Source organism: Bombina bombina, chromosome 2 (assembly GCF_027579735.1).
Source record: "Bombina bombina isolate aBomBom1 chromosome 2, aBomBom1.pri, whole genome shotgun sequence".
Taxonomy (NCBI): Eukaryota; Metazoa; Chordata; class Amphibia; order Anura; family Bombinatoridae; genus Bombina; species Bombina bombina.
Window position 1 is genome coordinate 1,202,043,421 of NC_069500.1, and position 19,691 is coordinate 1,202,063,111.

The 19,691-nt window shown below is 39.1% G+C and overlaps 1 protein-coding gene across 5 annotated transcripts in view; it reads left to right on the forward strand.

Annotated features, from left to right (window-relative positions):
• MTUS1 (microtubule associated scaffold protein 1) overlaps positions 1–19,691 on the forward strand; it is a 938,324-nt gene that overhangs the window by 716,178 nt on the left and 202,455 nt on the right. For all 5 annotated transcript variants that reach the window (XM_053703914.1, XM_053703911.1, XM_053703915.1 and 2 more), the window contains one exon: positions 3,934–4,139. In XM_053703914.1, the coding sequence (XP_053559889.1) occupies positions 3,934–4,139 (206 nt within the window). The remainder of the gene's footprint in view (positions 1–3,933; positions 4,140–19,691) is intronic.

Consider the following 19,691-nt stretch of genomic DNA (forward strand, 5'->3'; position numbering starts at 1 on the left):
GCATGCTAATAATTTCATCTGTGATGCCATTTTTGATATTATTAGAGTTGTTAGGTTTATGTCTCTGGCTATCTTAGCCAGAAGAGCTTTATGGCTTAAGACCTGGAATGCTGATATGGCTTCTAAATCAACTCTACTTTCCATTTCTTTCCAGGGAAACAAATTATTTGGTTCTCAGTTGGATTCTATTATTTCAACTGTTACTGGTGGGAAAGGAACTTTTTTACCACAGGATAAAAAGTCTAAAGGTAAAAACAGGGCTAACAATCGTTTTCGTTCCTTTCGTTTCAACAAAGAACAAAAGCCTGATCCTTCGTCCTCAGGAGCAGTTTCAGTTTGGAAACCATCTCCAGTCTGGAATAAATCCAAGCCTGCTAGAAAGGCAAAGCCTGCTTCTAAGTTCACATGAAGGTACGGCCCTCATTCCAGTTCAACTGGTAGGGGGCAGGTTACGTTTTTTCAAAGAAATTTGGATCAATTCTGTTCACAATCTTTGGATTCAGAACATTGTTTCAGAAGGGTACAGAATTGGTTTCAAGATGAGACCTCCTGCAAAGAGATTTTTTCTTTCCCATGTCCCAGTAAATCCAGTGAAAGCTCAAGCATTTCTGAATTGTGTTTCAGATCTAGAGTTGGCTGGAGTAATTATGCCAGTTCCAGTTCCGGAACAGGGGATGGGGTTTTATTCAAATCTCTTCATTGTACCAAAGAAGGAGAATTCCTTCAGACCAGTTCTGGATCTAAAATTATTGAATCGTTATGTAAGGATACCAACGTTCAAGATGGTAACTGTAAGGACTATATTGCCTTTTGTTCAGCAAGGGAATTATATGTCCACAATAGATTTACAGGATGCATATCTGCATATTCCGATTCATCCAGATCATTATCAGTTCCTGAGATTCTCTTTTCTAGACAAGCATTACCAATTTGTGGCTCTACCGTTTGGCCTTGCTACAGCTCCAAGAATTTTCACAAAGATTCTCGGTGCCCTTCTGTCTGTAATCAGAGAACAGGGTATTGTGGTATTTCCTTATTTGGACGATATCTTGGTACTTGCTCAGTCTTTACATTTAGCAGAGTCTCATACGAATCGACTTGTGTTGTTTCTTCAAGATCATGGTTGGAGGATCAATTTACCAAAAAGTTTTTTGATTCCTCAGACAAGGGTAACCTTTCTGGGTTTCCAGATAGATTCAGTGTCCATGACTCTGTCTTTAACAGACAAGAGACGTCTAAAATTGATTACAGCCTGTCGAAACCTTCAGTCACAATCATTCCCTTCAGTAGCCTTATGCATGGAAATTCTAGGTCTTATGACTGCTGCATCGGACGCGATCCCCTTTGCTCGTTTTCACATGTGACCTCTTCAGCTCTGTATGCTGAACCAATGGTGCAGGGATTACACGAAGATATATCAATTAATATCTTTAAAACCGATTGTTCGGCACTCTCTAACGTGGTGGACAGATCACCTTCGTTTAATTCAGGGGGCTTCTTTGTTCTTCCGACCTGGACTGTAATTTCAACAGATGCAAGTCTCATAGGTTGGGGAGCTGTGTGGGGATCTCTGACGGCACAAGGAGTTTGGGAATCTCAGGAGGTGAGATTACCGATCAATATCTTGGAACTCCGTGCAGTTTTCAGAGCTCTTCAGTTTTGGCCTCTTCTGAGGAGAGAATCGTTCATTTGTTTTCAGACAGACAATGTCACAACTGTGGCATACATCAATCATCAAGGAGGGACTCACAGTCCTCTGGCTATGAAAGAAGTATCTCGAATTTTGGTTTGGGCAGAATCCAGCTCCTGTCTAATCTCTGCGGTTCATATCCCAGGTGTAGACAATTGGGAAGCGGATTATCTCAGTCGCCAAACGTTGCATCCGGGCGAATGGTCTCTTCACCCAGAGGTATTTCTTCAGATTGTTCAAATGTGGGGGCTCCCAGAGATAGATCTGATGGCCTCTCATCTAAACAAGAAACTTCCCAGGTATCTGTCCAGATCCCGGGATCCTCAGGCGGAGGCAGTGGATGCATTATCACTTCCTTGGAAGTATCATCCTGCCTATATCTTTCCGCCTCTAGTTCTTCTTCCAAGAGTAATCTCCAAGATTCTGAGGGAATGCTCGTTTGTTCTGCTAATAGCTCCGGCATGGCCTCACAGGTTTTGGTATGCGGATCTTGTCCGGATGGCATCTTGCCAACCATGGACTCTTCCGTTAAGACCAGACCTTCTGTCACAAGGTCCTTTTTTCCATCCGGATCTGAAATCCTTAAATTTAAAGGTATGGAGATTGAACGCTTGATTCTTGGTCATAGAGGTTTCTCTGACTCCGTGATTAATACTATGTTACAGGCTCGTAAATCTGTATCTCGAGAGATATATTATAGAGTCTGGAAGACTTATATTTCTTGGTGTCTTTCTCATCATTTTTCTTGGCATTCTTTTAGAATACCGAGAATTTTACAGTTTCTTCAGGATGGTTTAGATAAGGGTTTGTCCGCAAGTTCTTTGAAAGGACAAATCTCCGCTCTTTCTGTTCTTTTTTACAGAAAGATTGCTATTCTTCCTGATATTCATTGTTTTGTACAAGCTTTGGTTCGTATAAAACCTGTCATTAAGTCAATTTCTCCTCCTTGGAGTTTGAATTTGGTTCTGGGAGCTCTTCAAGCTCCTCCGTTTGAACCTATGCATTCATTGGACATTAAATTACTTTCTTGGAAAGTTTTGTTCCTTTTGGCCATCTCTTCTGCTAGAAGAGTTTCTGAATTATCTGCTCTTTCGTGTGAGTCTCCTTTTCTGATTTTTCATCAGGATAAGGCGGTGTTGCGAACTTCTTTTGAATTTTTACCTAAAGTTGTGAATTCCAACAACATTAGTAGAGAAATTGTGGTTCCTTCATTATGTCCTAATCCTAAGAATTCTAAGGAGAAATCATTGCATTCTTTGGATGTTGTTAGAGCTTTGAAATATTATGTTGAAGCTACGAAATCTTTCCGTAAGACTTCTAGTCTATTTGTTATCTTTTCCGGTTCTAGGAAAGGCCAGAAAGCTTCTGCCATTTCTTTGGCATCTTGGTTGAAATCTTTAATTCATCTTGCCTATGTTGAGTCGGGTAAAATTCCGCCTCAGAGAATTACAGCTCATTCTACTAGGTCAGTATCTACTTCCTGGGCGTTTAGGAATGAAGCTTCGGTTGACCAGATCTGCAAAGCAGCAACTTGGTCCTCTTTGCATACTTTTACTAAATTCTACCATTTTGATGTGTTTTCTTCTTCTGAAGCAGTTTTTGGTAGAAAAGTTCTTCAGGCAGCGGTTTCAGTTTGAATCTTCTGCTTATGTTTTTTGTTAAACTTTATTTTGGGTGTGGATTATTTTCAGCAGGAATTGGCTGTCTTTATTTTATCCCTCCCTCTCTAGTGACTCTTGTGTGGAAAGATCCACATCTTGGGTAGTCATTATCCCATACGTCACTAGCTCATGGACTCTTGTTAATTACATGAAAGAAAACATAATTTATGTAAGAACTTACCTGATAAATTCATTTCTTTCATATTAACAAGAGTCCATGAGGCCCACCCTTTTTTGTGGTGGTTATGATTTTTTTGTATAAAGCACAATTATTCCAATTCCTTATTTTATATGCTTCGCACTTTTTTTCTTATCACCCCACTTCTTGGCTATTCGTTAAACTGATTTGTGGGTGTGGTGAGGGGTGTATTTATAGGCATTTTAAGGTTTGGGAAACTTTGCCCCTCCTGGTAGGAATGTATATCCCATACGTCACTAGCTCATGGACTCTTGTTAATATGAAAGAAATGAATTTATCAGGTAAGTTCTTACATAAATTATGTTTTTTCCTGTACCCTAATCAGATTTTTTTTTTTTTTTTTTAACATGCTTTTGTTTTTTTTCTGCTTTTTCCACATCAAGTTGAAAAAACAAGGAAGACCAGCCCAAGAGGTCCAGTCCAACAGACACAAGCTCCACCTGTCGATGCAAAAACTGCAGAGTTAGCACAGTGCAAAACCCTATGCGACCAGCAGCGAGGGATAATCCGCCATTTGAAAAATCTCCTGATCAGCAGTAACCAAAAGTTTGAGGCTCTTACAGTGGTGATCCAACAGCTTATAACCCAGGTAAACTTTATCTATAAGCAAATGTTCTTAATAGTTTAATGCAGCAGGTAAGATGCGCTTACTAAATATATTTACCTGATGGCCACGCATTTTTGAGTCCTGCTTTTCTTTCTTAAGACACGGTGAGTCCACGGATCAGCAATTACTGTTGGGAATATCACTCCTGGCCAGCAGGAGGAGCCAAAGAGCACCACAGCAAAGCTGTTAAGTATCACTTCCCTTCCCACAACCCCCAGTCATTCTCTTTGCCTTCATTGCAACGAGGAGGTGAAATTTGGTGTCAGATTCTTCTATCAAGATTTTTTTTATTTTGAAGCCAGAGCAAGCTTGCTCTGATCTTGCCTATTTACTGGGCTTAGCTGTACTCCACGTAAGTCTCTTCAGTAGGGTTGTGGTAGATTTAAAGCAGTTAGGAACTTGTGAGGTGGGTCTCACTGCGTTTTCCTGAGTGTTTGCTGCCCTTCCATAGTATGCCAGAGTAGGCTTACTCTGTTTATCATTTCTTTCACTGGACTCTGTGGAGCGGCTTCCTCTCATTCCTGGTGCTGTCTCCCTGTCGGACAGGCAAGGGTGCAGGTAAGTGCCATTTTTATTTCTTATGCAAGATCTCTAGCACTTAAGATGTTGCCTGCAGTTTTATCCTGGGACTAAATATCTTCCTATGGTAGGTTTGATGTAGATGGCTAACAGAATCCTTTCCTTTTCTGGTCCAACATTTGTGAACCGACATCGGCCTGTGTCCCTATGGTGACATTGTAGGGGGCGGGCGCCTTCTCCCCACTCGCAGCGTGCGCTTTTGGTTGGTGCTCTTTTTCCTCTTGTTCAGACAGCAAGGAGGTACTTCACTGTGTCCGCTTCTCGCGTGGCCCCTGCTTATCCAGAGTCAGTCTAGAGGAGGTCAGGTAGGCACCGCAGCATAGCGCTGTGGTGTAGGGGTGCCCAAGAGGTCTTACAAATTTGGGGGAATTGTAATATTTGATATTAATTTATATTATTCTCAGGTGAGTTCCACACAAAAAGTTGGGTTTTTGCTCTGTATTATATTGAGGGCATTGTTCAGTCTTTCCTTCAAATTAATAAATATATATATATATTTTTTAATTCTTTTTTTTTTTTGGTGTGTGTGTGTGTATTCATTGTAATATGGAGGAGCCTATATCTGTTGAGGGATGCAAATGCTCAAGTGGAACCACCATTGCCTTTTTGTAGTTCTTGTGTCGAAAGAACTTTATTGTATAAAGATAAATTGTTTGATTTTGAGCCATCATTCTTTCAAGTGGAGGCTGTTCAGGTTATGCCACATCCCTCTCCACAGGTATCCCTAACAGTGCCATCGTCTCACGCAGTGCCCTCAGCTTCCTTGCTATCTCTTGACTGGGTATTTCTGAAATCTGAAATTGCAGCCCAGGTTTCCTCAGCGGTATCTGAGGCGCTAGCGGACATCCCTATGTTGCAAGGGAGGCGTAAGAGGAAGATTTTAGAATAGGACAGTAAGGTTTCTGATCCATCTCAGGCTATCCAGGTTGCTCTTTCCCATAGGTCGGAAGAGGAGGATTCTTTGGTGGCCTCTGAGGGTGAAATCTCCAATTCGGATAGTGTAATTCCTTCTTCTGATGCTGAAGTGGTTTCCTTCAGATTCATGCTTGAGCACCTCTGTGTTTTGCTAAAGGATGTTTTAGCTACCTTGGATAACTGATATGAGGTAAGCCTTCCCCTGCCTCTACCAAGAAGGATCAATCCAAGCCCCTTTGGAAGCCTGGTCAGTCTTGGAACAGGGTGAAGCAAGCCAAGAAGCCCGCAGCTGACTGTCAGCATGAAGGGTTTACCCCCCGATCTGGGATCGGATCAAGTGGGCGGCATACTCTCTCTGTTAGCACAAGCTTGGAAACAAGATGTCCCAGACCCGTGGGCAATGGATATAGTTTCCATGGGGTACAAGTTAGAGTTCAAAACGTTTCCTCCCAGAGGAAGGTTCCATCTCTCAAGGTTATCTGTAGAACAGATAGAGAGGCGTTCATGAAATGTGTACCTGACCTTTCCCTTTTGGGAGTGATAGTGCCAGTTCCAAGTCAGGGACAGGGTCTCGGGTTTTACTCAGATCTGTTTGTAGTTCCCAAAAAAGAGGGAACTTTCCATTCTAGATCTAAAGCTCCTAATAGTTCCGTCCTTCAAAATGGAGACTTTCCGCTCCATTCTTCCTCTAATTCAAGAAGGTCAATTCATGACGACCATAGACCTGAAGGATTGGTACCTGCACATTCCCATTCACAGGGATCATCACAAATATCTGAGGTTTGCCTATCTAGACAAGCATTTTCAATTTGTAGCGCTTCCATTTGGCCTCGCCACAGCTCCCAGGATTTTCTCAAAAGTTCTGGGAGCTTTATTGGCAGTAATTCGGTCCCAGGGAATTGCAGTGGCGCCTTTATCTAGACGACATTATGGTTCAGGCACCATGCTTCCAACTTGCAGAATCTCATACAAAGATCTTGTTGGCGTTTCTTCGTTGCCACAGTTGGAAGATCAATTTGGAAAAATGTTCTCATGTTCTGACTAAGAGTGACCTTCTTAGGAACCATTATAGATTCTCTACCTGTGAAAAAAATTCTGACGGAGGTCAAAAGAGCCAAGATTCCTCAGCTTGTCTGTCTCTACAGTCGGCGACACAACCATCAGTGGCCCAATGCATGGAGGTAATCGGGTTGATGGTGGCTTCCATGGACATAGTTCCATTTGCTCGGTTCCATTTGAGACCTCTGTAGCTATGCATGCTCGCTCAGTGGAATGGGGATTATACAGATCTATCTCAGAGAATAGTTCTGGATCAATCAATCAAAGCACTCCCTACCTTGGTGGCGGTCACAAGAACATATGGGGACGTGTTTTCGGAGACCCTCTTGGGTAATTGTGACCACGAATGTCAGCCTGTTTGGGTTCGGGAGCAGTCTGGGAATCGTTGAAGGCGCAGGGACTTTGGTCTCAGGAGGAATCTGCTCTCCCCATAAACATTCTGAAGTTGAGCGCAATCTTCAATGCCTTGATGGCTTGGACTCAGCTGGCCTTATAGATTTATCAGGTTCCATATGGACAGCATAACCTCAGTGGCCAACATCAACCACCAAGGGGGAACCTGGAGTTCCTTAGCCATAAAGGTCGTCACAATTGCTGTCTATCTGCGATCCACATTCCAGGAGTGGACAATTGGGAAGTGGATTTCCTGAGCAGACAGACTTTCCATCCCGGGGAGTGTGAACTCCATCCGGAAGTGTTCTCCAGGTTAACAACCAAATGGGGGTTGCCGGAATTTGATCTGATGGTGTCTCGTCAGAACGCCAATCTCCCAAAGTACGGTTCGAGGTCCAGAGATCCTCAAGCCTTTCTGATAGATTCTATGGCAGTTCCTGGGAACTTCAGGTTGACATATCTCTTTCCTCTGTTTGATCTTCTTCTGCGTGTCATCGCTAAGATCAAGCAGGAGAAAGCATCAGTGATTTTAATAGTCCCTGCGTGGCCTTGCAGGATCTGGTATGCGGATCTAGTAGAGATGTTGTCTCTTCCTCTGTGGAGACTTCCGCTGAGGAAGGACCTTCTACTTCAGGGGCCCTTCCTTCATCCAAATCTTGTTTCTCTGAAGCTGACTGCTTGGAGATTGAACACTTGATTTTAGCCAAGTGTGGGTTCTCTGAACTGGTCATTGAGACCATGATTCAGGCTTGTAAGTCTGTCACTAGAAGGATTTACCATAATATATAGTGTAAATATCTTTATTGATGCAAGTCTAAAGGATATTCTTGGAGTAAGGTCAGGATCCCTAGGATCTTATCTTTGCTCCAGGAAGGTCTTGAGAAGGGGTTATCTCTCAGTACTCTCAAGGGTCAGATTTCCGCCTTATCCAATCTGTTGCACAAGCATCTGGCGGACATGCCGGATGTTCAATCCTTTTGCCAGGCTCTGGTCAGAATCAGGCCTGTATTTAAATCCATTGCTCCTCCTTGGAGCTTTAACCTTGTTCTTAAAGTTTTACAATAGGCTCCCTTGATAAAGTATGCAATTACTTAAAGGACCAGTAAACACTGCAGATTTGCATAATCAACAAATGCAAGATAACAAGACAATACAAAAGCATTTACTCTGAATTTAAAATGAGTAGTAGATTCTTTTCTAACACATTTTAAAGTTATGTATATTTCCACTCCCCCTGTACCATGTGATAGCAATCAGCCAATCACAAATGCATATACGTATAGTCTGAGTTCTTGCACATGCTCAGTAGGAGCTGGTGACTCAAAAAAAGTGTAAATATAAAAAAAGACTGTGCACATTTTTTTTAATGGAAGTAAATTGGAAAGTTGTTTAAAATTACATGCTGTATCTGTATCATGAAAATTTAATAAAACCTGAGTGTCCCTTTAAGTTGTTATCCTGGAAGGTTTTGTTTCTTGTTATTTCTTCTGCTCAGAGGGTTTCTGAACTCTCAGCATTGCAGTGTGATTCTCCTCATCTCATATTTCATGCAGATAAGGCAGTTCTCCGTACCAAGTTTGGTTTTCTTCCTAAGGTTGTTTCGGACAGAAATATTATTCCGGAAATTGTTGTTCCTTCTCTCTGTCCTAATCCTTCTTCTCATAAAGAATGTTTGTTGCACAACTTAGATCTTGTGCGGGCTCTTAAATTCTATTTGCAGGAATTTTGTCAGTCTTCCGCATTGTTTGTTTTTCTGGAAAAAGTAAGGGTCAGAAAGCTTCGGCCACTTCTTTCTCTTTGGTTGAATAGTGTTATTAGTTTGGCATATGAGACTGCTAGATAGCAGCCTCCTGAGAGAATTACAGCCAACTCTACTAGGGCAGTGTCTTCTCGGGCCTTCAAGAATAAGGCTTCTGTAGAACAGATTTGTAAGGCTGCGACTTGGTCTTCCTTGTACACTTTTTCTAATTTCTATAAATGTGATACTTTTGCCTCAGCTGAGGCTTCCTTTGGGAGAAAGGTTCTGCAAGGTGTGGTGCCTTCTGTTTAGGTTTCCTGTCTTGCCCTCCTTTATAATCTGTGTCCTCTAGCTTAGGTATTGATTCCCAAAAGTAATTGCTGATCCGGGGACTCACTGTGTCTTAAGAAAACAAAATGTATGCTTACCTGATAAATTTTTCTTTCTTGACACAGTGAGTCCACGGCCCTCCCTGTTTTCAGACAGTTTTATTGTATAAACCTCAGGCACCTCTGCACCTTGTGTTATTTTCTTTCTCTCCTTTTACTTCAGTCGAATGATTGGGGGTTGTGGGAAGGGAAGTGATACTTAACAGCTTTGCTGTAGTGCTCTTTGCCGCCTCCTGCTGGCCAGGAGTGATATTCCCAACAGTAATTGCTGATCCTTGGACTCACCGTGTCAAAGAAATACATTTATCAGGTAAGCATAAATTATTATAGTTATTGCTGCTAGATGTTGAGGTGTATGATGATTGGGGAGCATGCAGGCTATAAACATAGGGAAACGTAGTTTAACCCTTTAAGGACACAGCTTTCAGTTTGCTCAATTGTTTTATGACGGAAAAATTCCGTCATATGTCCTTAAGAGGTTAAAGAGACAATATATTAAATACTGTTCCCTTAAAGGGACATTTCTTTCATGATTTCAGATATAGCTTACAATTTGAAACATTCCAATTGGCTTCATCTGTTGAAGAAGCAGCAATGCACTACTGGGAGCTAGCTGAACACATGGGTGAGCCAATAAGAGCTACCACCAATACGCAGCTAGCTCCCATTATTGCAGTGCAGCTCCTGAGCCTACCTAGGTTTGCCATTTATCAAAGGACACCAATAAAATTAAGCACATTTAATAATAGAAAGTAAATTGAAGTTTTTTGGGGTTTTTTGTTTTAATTGCTTTCTCAATCTTGAATCATGAAAGTTTAATTTTTAATTTACTGTTTTTTTTTCTTTTGTATAATGGTCTTGTATCAGCACCCTAGGTTAAAGGGATATTAAACCGATTTCTTTCAGTTCTAACTGAGAAAAATAATTTGAATTCCCAAGCCAGCCTACAACAAATTAAACGATATAAGTCCAAATCAGGAAGTGCCAGACCACCATGCTCTCTTCCCAAAAATAATCTTTTCAAAGCAATTCTAGGTCTTTTTCCTTGCTATATATAGTATGATAATGAAAAATAAAAATTGCAAAGATTTTTTTTTTCTTTTTTTTTTTTTTCTTTTTTAATGAATTATAGGGATATTCTGGATTGCATAAAGAATTTTGGGAAAAGATATCATTTTGAACATGGCAACCCTTCCTGAAATATTTAGCGGCAACTTATGCCAATTCTGCAGATCCTCTTTAACCTTAGAGTATGTTGGTGATGTTTAAACTATACCAAGTGCACGGATCTCGTGAGATATTGATACCAAGATATGTAATTCAGTGAGTTGCGACTTTAAATGGTATAGATACTTTGGAAGAGTGATCTTCCTTGAGCTAAAGAAAATCTGATTTCACTGCATTTACTTTATAACCAGAGAACAACCTATATATTTCAATCTCTTGTAGAAGTTGCAGGATATGCCATCGAAAGATTAGAAATGTAAATTTAAAAGGTTGTCTGCATACTGGGCGACCTTGATTTCTCTTTTACCAATCCTAATACCTTCAATTCTCTGACGGATAGCTATAGCTAAAGATGCAGAGAAGGCGTCCAAACACAGTGATTTATTTATGAAATAGTGATTGAAAAGATTTTTAAGGTATGGAATAATATTGGATTTCAACATTTTATTAAATTCATTAGAAAAGCAAATCTGGGCCTGGAGTTTTATGTAGAGATATTGTCTATACTATCCAAGATTTCTTTATTGGTTATGGGAGCATTAATCAAAGATAAAACATTTTTTGGGCAATTCGGAACCGAAATACTATCCCAGAATTTTGCTTTACGGTCTAAGTCAAGCTCTTTATATGAGTATAAATCAGAATAATAGGAAGAAAAGGATAAGATCTTTTTTGAATCTTTGTAAATGTTACCATTTGATTGAATCGCTTCAATGCCCTAAGAACTAAAAGAATATTTAATTATTCTGGCCAAGAGTTTACCAGTTGTTCCCATATGTATAATATCTAGCCTGCATTTTGAACTCATTCAATGTTGTAGAATGAAGTAAAGTGTCTCGTTCTTAGCGTTATGATATTTAGCCAAATTTTCATTGGATGAGTTTAAAAGTTTAGCATTATATGTATTACCTAAATGATTTATGGTTTCTTTTTCTCTCTTCGGAAGTCTTTTCTTCATATTAATCATAAAGGAAGTGATATCGCCGGTCAAGACTGCCTTGACAGTCTGTTAAAACAACTCAGGGTTATCAATGTGTGCTTGGGGGGAAAAGACAATAATCCTCCCAATTTTTTAACAAGATAGTCTCTGAATTTACCATCATTAAACAATTGCGTTGGGAAATGAAAGCGACAAAAAAAGAATTAAAAGAAAAGAGGAATATTTCCAGTATAATGGGTGCATGGTCCGAAAGACAAAAGGGAGACATCAATGTATTAACTCCCATGTTTATTAAAGTATTGCTGATAAGAAATATATCAATCCTGGAGATAGAACTGTATTTTTTTGACATGCATGTGTAATTTTTAATATTGGGATTCTGTTCCCTCCAGACATCTCTCAGTTCAAGATTACAAAAAAGTTTTCTAAATTGTTTGTTCTCCTGTTTATCTCTATTATTGTACCCTATCCAAAGGTTACTGGTGGATCATATTGAAATCTCCTCCTAAAATAAGATGGCTATCTACCATTTTTAATATCCTAGTTTGGAGGAGAAATAATGGATTAAAATCATTGGATGTATATGTATAAGCCATTTATAGTTTTTATTTTTAATATAATAGTTCTCACATCAGGGTAGACATAAGAATCAATCTCATATTTAAAATAAATTCCAAGCAAAATAGCCACTCCCCTCCTCCTAGCAGATGGAGAATCACCTCTCCTACACATTGGGACATGTTGAAGAATGGCCTTCCTTTTAATGGGGAAAGTTATACCCCCTATATTCAAAAACTATATCATACGTTTCCTAGCTTTATTCATGGAATATGCAGGAGAGAGAGAGAGAAAGGGAGAAAAAAATTGGGAAACATCAAAAACCAGTTGAGCCCCATTTGTGACAAGTCTGAAGACAATTAACAACGTGCTCTTTTAGACTTAAAAAAGTGTTCAGCTTCTGTTGCATTATCAAAAAAATATGTTGTTACTATCGGAGACTTTCAATTTAGCAGGATAAATTACTGTAACCCTAATACCTTCTTTTAACATTTTATTACAAATAGGAGAGAGCTATTTTCTTTTATTAAGCGTTTTATTGGAAAAGTCTTTGAATATTTTAATCTCAGAATTTTCTTGTTAAACAATTTATTAATTTATTAATTGAAAAAAGGATTAGGTCACTATCCATTATACACAATACAAGAATCAAATAGGTCACACAAATGATGTTTAAGTGCACATAGAAAGGCATCCTTGACCCTGTTCATATCAATTAGCCTTCATATGTATCACTTTACAAAATGCAATTACATGACACCTTATAAGATTGATAAACCCTAAAATATACAGTGACGTGGTGAAACAGACTTTGGTAATATTTCCAGAACACAAAATCTAAACGTATAGCAAAATGTTTGTGCATAAAAGTGCCTTTGTTGGAGCCAACTGCCGTCGGTATCAGACGTGTCTCTATACAGCTCCTGGTTTTGGAACTAAACTATGTGGATTAACCTACGAGTATAAGCCCTAAAATGCGTTAAATGCCTTCACCACTCTACTACAGATCTCTAGCATCTGTTCAACATCTCTCAAGAAACAGAAATGTATCTTATTGCCTCGGCAGCTTGAAGTATCGCACACACGGCTCAGGGAAGCCATGCGGTGAGAAACGCCATCTTGCAAGATTCACTTCCCATACTATTACCTGCTTGCTTCACCAGTAACGTACTGTCAATCATAACATCTCACTATGGAGGACCTCTATATTGAACTGAGAGCTATGCCACGGAACCTGGATCTTCAAATGTCGTCCCAGTTCCACAGTCTGAGATCTGTAATTAGGAGCGGACAGGAAAACATGGAGATGTCCGGTGCAGCAGTATCTGAGTTCCAGGCTCGTACACAGGAGCCTCCAAATCCTAGTGTTGTGCAACGAGAGGAGGTGATAACACCACTAATCCAAGCGCCGATGTATGACTATTCCTTGGCCGCTCTTACCACAGAAGATTTGGATTACTTGAAGGAAAGTGAACTCAGCGATATAGCTGCATGCGAACAAACGCTGATGTGGGTAGATGAGGTCTGCCCTTCGTCGCTGCAAGACGTTCTCTATGGGGACTTAGTGACAACTGAGAATCCGCTAATATCAAAGATCCTGCGACCAGTATATCTTACAGTGGCTCAGAATTCAGGTGCCTACCCGCTTTTGATAGTGCCTACACACTCCGGAGAGCCTTTTCTGCAGTACCCACCTTTTCATGGCTTTGATTGCTGTCTCTGTTATGCTGACAGCCGGTTTGCAGATATTCCTACAGGGATTGGGTAATGAATGGCAGTACGGTAGACTTTCAGAGCATGCTTTGTGATTTAGCAAGTTATGTGGGACCTGTTAACATTTGACCTATGTTTTGAGTGATATGTTACCCAGCATGACGATCTTGTGATCTGAAGAACGGGGCACTGAGAATAATTAAACTACTTGATAGCCATTACTTGAGTTTTACTTGAAAGACACTATTTTTCATATTGATGGGTCATGGGGCCCTTTCCAGCCGGATGGAGATTGTGGATTTGACAATATACCCCAAGTACTTGTATTTAAAATTACCTCCACTATGCCCCTACCTGGAACACTTGCTCCTACGTTGTTTCATCTAAGAATTGGAATAGGCTAATTATTCCAAAGTCCTAACCTGTATTCTGTGTGACTCTGGCATTAACTTTCGTAAGGCAGCCCTTCATGATGGCGATTGTTATGTGTTTAAATAAGATTGTAATTGCTCATACCCCCTCAAATACTGATGTATGGCTTTACCCTGTTACGCTATTTACCAATTTCCTTATTGCACATACTCTTTAATGTACTCAATACCAGAGTTCTTTCTATTACGATATGTTTGCTTACTGATTTGAGCTATATTTGCATGGCCTAGTTCAGGGGTACTACATATATTAACTATCTCCCTTCCTAATGCGCTAAAAATGCAAAAATAACACAGGATCTCTATCTTATTAGTATCAGTTTTTGACCCCATATTGTGTTCATGCCTTTTTAGCTTTTACTTATACAAAGGAGGTGCTGGTTCTCTCCACACTATATCGTGAAGTACAGCTTAATCCTGGTTGGAATTGATGTCTCCCTGTGATCTGGTCTTATATGCATGCAAGCAGGTTACCACATCACCCTGACCCATTGCACACACAGCTTATAATACGCTCATCTCCTCACTGTTCAGCGACATATATTCTTTAAAGTTAAATGTAGTGACCCCTAAGTTAGCAATTGGGGACTGCTGCTACCGTGCTGGGACCTTGTTGTTTTTTGTTTAATATGTACTCAAACTGGAACATAGCTTATAGGAGAGGGATGGTGTAGTGTGATGCAGCTGTTTATAACATTACATATTTTACCAAGGTTAAGCAACCAGTGTTAATTGTATATATCTGACGCATATCGCACATCTTGATTACTAGGGCACATGTAATATACTATCTACCCTTTCTCTGGGTTGTCAAGTTTGGGTATAGTTGCATCGTTCTCCCTCCTGTGTTCTAAATGCTTACATGTAGTCCCTTACATATACACCTGTCAAGCTTGTAACACCTTACTAGAGCAGTGCAGACAACAGTTGTTTATATCAGGGAACCGATCCTGTAATGTACTATCATTTGTTTGTTTGTTTTTTCTTCTGCGTTACTAATTGTATATTCTAGTTTAACTATTTTATGTTTTTAGCGCTATTAATGGTTGCCAACCTATTCTATGATTGAATTTGTGTCTGCTATGCTCACATTCTGTTATAAGCCTTATATATTAGTAACTGTTCATCAACGATTTCCTATGGAGACATCTGCTACCTCACTCTATCATGTGAGTATGTACCTTATAGATATTGTCACGATGGTTTGAGGGTTAGATCAACATTATAGCTCATGCTTTATAGAGGCTCACTATAGACAATTAGGAACGAGTTAGTACATAACGGCTAGATAAGTCTCAATAGGTCATTCCTAATAGGCATAGACAAACCGAAGGTCCCATGACTGTAATCACTCCCTCAGAGCTCCTCATGGTATATTATGTTTGTCCTTTAGTTAATAATATGAGAATGTGATGCATAGAGTTTTAGTAAAGTTACTTGTAACATGAGCATACTAGTTATTACTACTTACTATTACCAACTATTTTATGTTATGGGTAGGTATGGTCTCAGTATTAACTGATGCCTGTTCCTCCTTAGTTATGTTTACCAACCTGTTCTAGAAAGTTAAAATTTTCCGTCTATAAATACGCAACAGTGGATTAGGAGACAACTCCCTATTGACATAGATACTTGATTTCACAATCCTAGCCAGCAGATTTGCCAGTGTTATTGAATTTAGCACCTATCCATTTATAGGCAATTTTGTGTATGTAAATATAATATGAAGCTAGTATAATCCTCACCTCATCCCATATTTATTATAAGTTATAGACCCCCCTCAGTAGTATAATCTATGACCCCTCCAGCCAACAGCCTGCATATATGGTAATAATCACTTGACTGTATATTTTCTCTTATGTGCCCTTGTACCCCTAGATACCAAACATTATATGTTATATGTTGAATCTTTGATTTACCCCTAATTATCTAGTAACTATCTTAGAGGTCCCATTACATTCCTCCTCTCGCCCTTTTCTAAGGCTCCACCCCTCCACACTCCCCCATATTTGAATAGCGGTGCTTACCCGCTGAATTTCCCCCCCCCCTTATATTTTTGAAGCTAAAAACTTCAGTTGCTCATTTACTCCTTCCATTACAAATTCAGGTCCATAAGTGACCACTCCATATGCTACTATTCCTCTAGACTATATTTGCCTTTCCTGGTCCAAAAGTGGCCGTTTGTGTTAACTGAGGAAATAAGTGAAGAATATAATAAAGAAAAAAAATAGAGGTTCCTAATATATACCTAGCACAATGCCATGCTGTTATTTCATGTATAAGAATAACTATTGTAAATTTGACGCTGTTGTTGTTTTTGTTGTGAGGTATTCTATACCTTTTGTATTTACCAGCATAACCTCAATAAAAAAATTATTTAAAAAAAAAAAAGTGCCTTTGTTAAGATTAAGTGTCTGCAAAAAAGTTAGCGTCAGGTTGTTGCCTAGCTCTGGCTTCTGAATACATAATCCAGGGTTCCCAAAAAGAAATACTGCTCTTTAGCATTTAGTCAGCCGCAGTGCTACTCAACTGGAAGTAATCTGCAATTTTGTTTAGAATGAGTTGAAAAGTGGGCACCACTTTTTCCAATAACGTGCAATGGTTAATTTAGCAATTGTTCAAATAAGGAATATAAATGTATTATTTGTCATGTTAAACCCAGGTAGCGGGTCATGGAGTAGAGCTTTGGTAGGGGTCAGGTTAAAAGTAGTATCGAAAATTTTACTTAGTAAAGGTTTGTGTACAAACGTCAGACATGTTGACAATGCCTCCACATGTGTGGGTAACTCTTTTGGTGCAATCTCTTAAACAATTCCCTTTATTCGGATCTGTAGTGTGTATACGTGAAGGGTGAAAATACCACCTAAATGCTACTTTCATGTTGTTCTCTTTTAAGTGTGCGCAAACTGAGAATGAGGATCCCCTGTTTAATATGAAGCTCCATTTCTCTTGCGACCAAATCAAATTGAAATCACTTTCCCATTTGTGCATAAAAGGGAGCTTAGCTGTTACTGGGGGAGTATTAAGGGTGGAGTATAATTTAGGAATTGTGCCGCGCATATGTTTCGTCGTTAAGCATAGCTGCTCAAGATATGTATCAGTACATTTAAAATTGCTACCTATTACTTTGAATACTCTTGCTCTAAGTTGTAAGTAAGGGTACCAACTAGGTTTATCCTGTTCATTGAGTTTAGCATAGACATTAAAAAACAAGAATTTCTGGTTCTGTAATGTGTCAGCTATGCGATACAACCCTCTATTTGCCCATTTGTCTTGAAGAGCGGTGTTAAATGTAGTGGAAAAAGTTACTAGTGGGGCGCCCTAAACTTATCTGATATTAAACTGAATTTTGTGTTGAGAGAGTCCCATAAAGAAACAGTGTAAAAAAATAGAACGTTTTCCAGATTGGGGCTCTGTGAGTCTTACCAGACTATAACTGCTTATAAATTGGATATATCAATAACATATCCGATTATAATTTCACTCATTGAATATTATTTAACTTGTTGTGCCATAGGTCTCTTTGGGCCATCCTTGCAGCATAGTAGTACACTAGTAGGTCCGGAGGCCCCATACCTCCCCCCCTTTTGCCACTATGCAAAGTGCGTCTTTTGTTCCTTCGTTTCTTCCCTTGCCAGATAAAAAAGATAATGTGTTTTTTTTAAGACTGTTTAAAACTCTCACCGGAACTGAGACTGGGAGAGATCTAAATAAATATAGCAAATTTGGGAGTTTAGACATTTTAACTGCTATTAGCCTGCCATAGAAAGATATTTTCAACTTTTCCCTTCTCTTAAGTAGACATTTTATCTGGGAAAACAAGGGCTGATAATTTATTTGAAATAGTCTACTTTATCTGAGAGAGAAACTCCAAGATAATGCATTCCCTTATCTGCACATGTAAAATTAAAGTTAAAGGAGCTCTGAACCCAATTTTTTTCTTTTATGATTCAGATAGAGCATGACATTTTAAGCAACTTTCTAATTTACTCCTATTATCAAATTTTCTTCATTCTGGATATTAACTAAATAAAAGAATTCAGGTATTTATATTAATTGTATGGTTTCTAGTAGATGCATGTTGGCTAAGGGTTTCTATTTTTAAGGATAATTATTAAATACATTGTGTTATAACCCTGCCATAAGCTGATATATTATTTGGAGAGCACTACTTAGATTTTCATAAATATACTGACAGAAGAAAAATTGATAATAGGAGTAAATTAGAAAGTTGTTTAAAATTGCATGCTCTATCTGAATCACGAAAGAACAAATGTAGGTTCAGTGTCCCTTTAAGCTCAAGTAATTTTTTAGTATGCTGTTGTAAATTAATGTTGATGGCTTAACATTTATCGTTATTGATCTTGTAGCCTGAAATCTTAGCAAATTTATCAATGATGGAATAGATTAAGGGTAGTGAGATCATAGGTTTGGTAATGGAAAGAACATCGTCCGCAAACAGACTAATTTTATATTATTTGGAGTTAACATTAATTCCTGCAATATCTTTATTCTGACGAATGTGAGCCGCTAAAGACTCTCTATACACAAAGCAAAGAGCAGTGGGGAGAGAGGACAGCCTTGCCTGGTCCCAATAGAAATATTGATAGGTGTTGATTTATACCCTGCTATTTTAGCAAATGCTGTTGGTTGAGAGTAGATAGAGGAGATTGCAGTCCTTAATCTGCCTGTTATACCCATCGTTACCAAGACTGAGCCAAATAATACCAATAGATACAGTCAAATGCCTTATCTGCATCCAGGGAAAGGAGCAGAGAAGGCACTTTATTAATTGACGAAAAGTATATTACTTTTCTGATATTGTCTGGGGCTTCCCAATCAATTATAAATCCCACCTGGTCTGGGTGGATTAGTTTTGGCATTAATTTTAGATTAAGTCTAGATGCTAATATTTTTGGAAATTTTTTATCTTGGTTTATCAGAGATATCGGCCTATAAATCTTACAATGTTGCTTATTTTTGCCTGGCTTCGGAATTACTAAGATGCAGGCCATGTGAAATCCATTAGGAATATTGCCTCCCTCCAACATATGGTTGAAGGTGGCTACTAGTAATGGGCCCAATTTGTTTAAAAATAATTTGTAAAATATGATAGTGTTAGATGCGTGCGTAAGGTTATTTACATTTGGAGGAAGGGCATAGAGGGTTTGGTAATATGAAGCAAATGTGTCTGCAATAATCTGAGGGTGGTTAGTGGTGGTTCTGTCAGGTTTCTATAGTTGAGGGACTGTCGTTAGTCTAGTCAAATCCTTTAATCTGTTGGCCAGCATTTTATCAGGCTTGTTAGCATAAATAAAATATTGAGTGTGTATTAGTTTTAGAGATCTAATAGCCTCAAGAGGTAGTAGATTATCTAGCTCTGCCCTTTTGGAGTTTAGTGTTTGAAGAATCCAAGGGCTATGTGTGGAGCAATGTTGAGCATGTAGCTGTTTGATTTTGAACAATTTGTTTTTTACGAAAATGTTGAAGTATTTTCTTCTGAAAATTTAGCATTTTTGCGACAACTGGTCTGTGTCTGTTACTCCCATCACTATTAGAAAATATTTTGCCCACTCTGTGAGCTCTTTCCAC